This window comes from Condylura cristata, unplaced genomic scaffold (genome assembly GCF_000260355.1).
Source record: "Condylura cristata isolate star-nosed mole 26May11 unplaced genomic scaffold, ConCri1.0 scaffold00044, whole genome shotgun sequence".
In the NCBI taxonomy this organism is placed as follows: domain Eukaryota; kingdom Metazoa; phylum Chordata; class Mammalia; order Eulipotyphla; family Talpidae; genus Condylura; species Condylura cristata.
In genome coordinates this window covers 513,016-518,625 of record NW_004567145.1, presented here as the reverse complement: position 1 = coordinate 518,625, position 5,610 = coordinate 513,016, and the positions used below count along the sequence as shown (strand labels likewise).

The 5,610-nt window shown below is 53.0% G+C and overlaps 1 protein-coding gene across 2 annotated transcripts in view; it reads right to left on the bottom strand.

Moving 5' to 3' along the window:
* Positions 1-4,732, bottom strand: part of VWC2 (von Willebrand factor C domain containing 2) — a 131,379-nt gene extending 126,647 nt beyond the window's left edge. Inside the window, exons 1-2 of one of the 2 annotated variants that reach the window (XM_012733952.1) lie at positions 4,349-4,732; positions 2,334-3,128 (exon numbers count right to left, since the gene is read on the bottom strand). In XM_012733952.1, the coding sequence (XP_012589406.1) occupies positions 2,334-3,029 (696 nt within the window). In that variant the 5' untranslated portion in view covers positions 3,030-3,128; positions 4,349-4,732. Of the gene's footprint in view, positions 1-2,333; positions 3,129-3,889; positions 4,026-4,348 lie in introns of those variants that run through there. The other variant, XM_004694489.2, reaches the window with a different exon arrangement.
* Positions 4,733-5,610: the final 878 nt, after the last annotated feature.

The following is a 5,610-nucleotide window of genomic DNA, read 5'->3' as shown; positions in this document are numbered from 1 at the left end:
GTAACATTTATGCAATTTCCCCATGCGGGTAATGATTGGATGAAAGTTAAGAATGAAGTGCTACTTGATGGACAAAGGATACACTATAAAAATAGCATTTATTAATATTTAAATTCTTTCCCAAATTGTAATCTTTTCAAATGGCTATTTGTTGCTCCCATACCCAGAGTTTAAAGGAAATCCTCCTTATTGATGAATGACTTGTAAAAACAGGAGTCAAGTAAAAGATTCCCCCCTTTCCCATTTGCAAGGGCAGCTTTGTGACCTCATAGCACTTAGCTATGAATTATTAAAGCAGAAGTTTGAATTCTTCCTGTGATCTCAGGTATAATAATGGCTACTCTGTGATGTGCTTGGGTGTATGATGTGCTATTAATATTAATTATCAGTTACCTCATGAGACACATCCAAGAAATGACTATGAAATTATATGCAGAAACAATAAATGCTATTAGTTAAAAATGAACTGCTTAGCTTTGATTTTATGATACTTTTTTTTTCAATGAACCTACCTAAAGCACTAAAGGTTGGGCCCACACCTATAGCCCACCCTGAGCCAACACAGGAAGTACCCTGTTCTGGGGCCCCCCAGCACACATGTGTGCCTCTGCTTCATCACTTTTGTGTTGTGCCTAAAATATCTGGAAGGTATCTACCAGGCTCCCCTGTAGACATTAAAGACTTTGAAGGTAGGGCTCCTGATCATATGCATTTTAGCCAGAGGCTGGTTCATATTAATTTCTTATCAAAATTATCTTACTTCTCCAAAAGATGGAAACTAAGAACTGTGAGTATTAAGCTGAGATAGTGTCAGGAGCTGGGATGAACCTTAGGAAGAGTCACCTCTTTACCCAGGAGATCACTGTACTCTGCCCCATGGCATCACAAACCTGGGACTCACAGCTGGCCCTTACCCTTCTAGCTCCTACTATCTAATAGTACTAACCCTACTATCGAATAGTACTAACCCTAGCATAGAATATTACTAACCCTACTATCTAACAGTAGATCACAAAGGAAAATCAGTCCTGCAGCCGCTCACTGACAAGTCAGAAAGGAAATTCATGTTTCCGGTTTGTGAATTCCAGCATTCTTACCACACTCTGTGCATCATCTACACATCTGTCCATCCTGACTTTGATACCTACAACACTGAGGTTGGAGGCACATCCTAGAAACATCCTAATCAGACTCAAAGGCTGTGCTCTGGACACTTGCAGGATTGTGCCTCACCTGCCTGCCCTGCTTACTTTTGAAGGCTGTCCCAAAGTATCTTCTGCTGCCTAGTGAACCTCTGGCTTGCCAAGTCCACTCGACCATGGAAAAGCTGAGGGTATGGACTCACTGAAGGGAGGCAGAAGGCTGGCACAGGCCCACTAATGGCGAGGCAGGACTTTCAGAGTACAATGGAGGAAGGGGATCTGTTCCCTACCCCGAATGCCTTGTGCTCTAGACAGGGTCTGCACTGCAATCAGAGTCCCTGTGGGGCTAGGCTTTGGCTCACAAGGGAAGCATCAGCTGTAGAGTAGAAGTGCTTCGTTTAAGAAGTGAATCTGATTAACAGCCACGTTGTCTTCAGCACTCCTTTAAATAATGTCTCAGTTTCCCCTTCTCTAAGAACTGGACATAATATATAATAATATACTTTATAGCAAGGCATCGGGTTTAATTAGTTGATGCACATAAAAGGGCAGCCTTAAGCCTGACCTAAAGTAGGCATTCTGGACATGGCCAGTACTATTAATATTACTATTCATCTAAAATGAAATACGTTTTAATCATAAGCTGGACTTCTTGTTTTTGCAATCCATTATGCTTTGACATTCAATGAGCAAGTGCTTTTGTTTGTTTTGTTTCTTAATTTTTTGAACATTTGTATAATAATCTGAACACATACTCTAGGAAGTTAGAGTATTTATATGACTGGTCTAGCTTACTTGGACATTAGTTAAATATTCTATCTCAAATACAACCTGTCTTTGAAAACAGGCTGAGCATTTCACAGGCAACACTTTTAAATCAGGAGCAGTCAATGAATGCTACAAGTACAGGCAATACCAGTGCAGGAGTTCCCTTCTTGGTCACGGGCTTCATTCTAATGAAACCCTTTTATAGCGAATAGCAAAGGAACTAATGTGGACTGGCCACACTGCTTTAAAAGATTACCTCTGCTCTGAAAAAAAGAGGTCGGGTTAAATGGACCCGAGCACAGCGCTGCTGTCCACCTCTGAGAACCAGAGAGCGCCTCTTCTTCAAAGTGGGGGAAGAGTGCACAGAGCTGATTCACCCCTTCCTGGGAGATGCAAAGTCGCCCGCCTGGCGCGGCCTCTTACCACGAACTCCTCCAGAGTCTGGTAGGTCTTGCCCCGGAACTCACAGTAGTTCTTCCTCTCCTTGCACTGCGGACAGCACTGGCTAGTGTCGACGTGGATGCAACGAGGGTGCAGCCTCGGGCAGTCCGGCTGCGCGCACAGTGGCCCTTCCTCAGTACATAGGCACGGGCAGGCCGAGGGGCCGGGCGCGAACTTCTCTCCGATCGCGTACACGAAGCCGCTCTCATCCACGCAGCCCTTGCCGCGGTAGTCGGGGTACGCATACTCCTCCGGGGGCTCGGGCGTGGGCGCCAGGTCAGGCACCATAGAGTCCTGCAAGGCTGCACTGAGCAGCGGTTCCTTCTGCGGGGTGTCTCCGCGGGACCGGACCTGCAGGTCCCCGGCTTTGGCGCCCCCTCCCTGGGCGGCCCAAACCTGCCTCTGCTTGCTCCACGCCTCTCGGCCGGCGAGCCCTCGGCCGCCCTTGCTCTTCCAGTCCCGGCCGCTGCCGCTCTGGTCCTTCGCCGGGCGCCCGAGCTCGTTCACCCGCCCCGGGCCGTCCCGAGAGGCGTGCTCGCGCTTCTCCTGGCCGGGCTGCGGCGCCTGGGCCAGCTTCTCCAGCGGGATGCTCGGGCTGCACAGAGCCACCATCAGGCAGCAGGTGACCAGGAGGGAACTGGACAGCGCGCCAACTGCCATCGCAGTGGAGCTGGGCATCCCCTACCACGTCCCGGCGGGCGGGCGGGGGGCGCCGCCGAGGGACGAGTCGCATTCACAGCCCGGGAGCGCGCCGCCACCGGCCGGGAACCGCCGTCCCTGCGGAGAGAACAGCAGCACAGCTAAGCCCCGCGGCCCGCGCTACCCGGCCCCACCCGGCTCGGCGTTGCTGGGGCTCCCTCTACGTTCTAGGGTGAGGAGCTGGACCACGCGGGCGGGGCAGCTTGCCCAGCGTCGGTACACAGCCGGAGTTCTCAGACATCACACACTGTCGAGTCCTACGAAGCGAGGTCCGAGGAAAACAGTGGCCGGCAATGTTTCTCACGTAGTCGTGATTACAGTCGAAACGACCAAAAGCGGATGGCAGAGCCGCGGGGATGCCGCGGATCGTGCCCGCGCCCTCCACAGAGCTCAGGTGGAACCAGATGATCCTGGCTGGAGCTAAGGTGTCCTTCCTAGCACCTAGCCACACGTGCCCAGAGCGTATTAAATAAAGATTACGCAGTGGAGCTGGAGGCGGCGTCCGTCCCAGAAGACTAGCGGGGACCCTCCCCTCTCTCGTTTCTGGCATTTGGGGAAAGGAAGTGGGGGTGGTCAAGGAAAGCCCCTAGGACTCGGTGGCGCATTACCAACAACTTTTTAAATCCTGGACTCCTGGGAGCAGCTGCCACTTCCCGCTCACCTCCCCAGGCTCGGCTTTGCACGAGGCTGTTTCCGACCCACCCCTGGTGGAGGGATCCGGGATTAGGAAGGTTGGCGCTCTTGCGTCTACAGTTTAAGTCTAACACTCTACTCGGCGATGGAGCGACCGCGAGAGAACACGCGCAGGTTTAAGCGCTTGGTCCCATCATTGCTTTTACCTGGGAGGGGTCTTAGCGATGAGACAGAGGTGTAGCTGGGAATGCAGGGCGCTGAGGAGAGGTAATCTTTTCTAACACTCAGTCTCAAAATGTCTTTCTATATTCCAAAGTTTTGGCTGCCCAAGGGGCAGACGCGGCAGGGTGGGGGCAATCTAGCCTTTCTCCGCCTTGTCCATCCCTACCCGACCGGCCCCCTCCAACCCACCCACCCCCAATTCTGCAAGATCCAGGGCATCTGTCTCCCTCTTTCTTAATACCCCTCCAGGAGAGCTTCTGTTATCCTCGCCCTCTGTTGACTCCCATACCCAACTCCGTGGATCTCGGCCGGGGAGTAGTCGCCCGTATTTACAAATTTGGGGGAAGGGGGCTCCTTCAGAACAGCAGGGTTACAAGGCACGTCCCAGAATGGGCACCCAAAAATAAACCCTCACCCTGGGGTCAAGTGCCCAACCTACATACATGAGCACAGGGCGCGGGCCAGCCGCCGGGTTTGCTGCGGGCTCTGGGGCTGTAGCGACGGGTGAGGCCCCGGGGCGTCGGCGCCCATCCTCCCGCGGGCTGGGTACCCGCGCCGGGCGCACCTTGGAGAGCTTAGCCCCACCTGCGCGCTCTGCCCGGCGCGTGCACCGGGCTAGGGCATCTCTGTTGCCTTGCTCATCTCATCGCCAGAGGCTGGTAGTCCCGGCTCCAACTAGCATCAGTGCTGCCCTCCTCGGCCCTTCACCAGGTCTCGTCCTCTCATTTCCCCAGCCAAGCACGCCCTTGGACCGCCGGGATTCTGTCTAGTTCCTCCCCAGCGGCGGGAGAGGGAGCCCTCCAGCCCAGGCAGCCTGGGTGGCTCGGCAGCGGCTGCGCGTCCGAGGGAGAGGAAACGCCCGGAGCGCGGCGGGTGGGCGTTTGGTTCCGTGGCCGGGTGGGAAGCCCGATGGCCCGCCTCTCTCCTCCCTCCTCTTGCCTCCAGCCTCCCCCTGCCGCAGCGGTTTCCCGGCCCGAGCGTCTTCTCGCCCCATTCTCTGCTGCCGGCAGATGCGGAGGGCGTCGCCTGGGTGACGTGCGCTGCTCTGGAGTTGCAGGACCTCATCCCCCTAACTCCCTAGCCACCCCTACCCCATGCCACCCACCTGTCAGTCTCCACGCGTCTGGCTCTCCACCTCCGTGGTGGCCAGCGCAGCCAGGCTGCCATTCTCTTTCTCTGTCACTCTTCGCTGGAGCTTTCATCTTGACCTTTTCCCCTTTCCGTTATCCTTCGCTTTAATTTCGTGCTTCCTAATTGGCACCCCATAGCTTTTCTCTCGGTGGCCAGCTTGATTCTGCCACTGTTGAAAAACCCAAACCAAACTGTGTTCAATTTGGAATTCGAATGTCACGTTAGCTCAGCAGACTAAGTATGTTTCCTTTTTATATTCAGAAACCCAGAGTTATAAATGTTTCAAGGCAAGAAACTACTGAAAAATCCTAACAGCAGACTATTTTGAATGTCTACCTATTTCTCCACTCTGTGCCTCTTTCACCCTTGTCCTGCCCACTCTCTTCTCCAAATACAAAGAGAAACACTTTGGTTAACTTTGTTGTAATGTTAAATGTAAAACAGAAGTCTGTGTGGTTCCGTTTGGGGCTTCTTTTTCTCTTGTAGTGGATGGATGTGATGTGCTGCTTTTTTTTGGATAAGGGAGAAAAGGATCCCTTTCAAGGTAAGCCAAAAAAAAATGGAATTTACATAG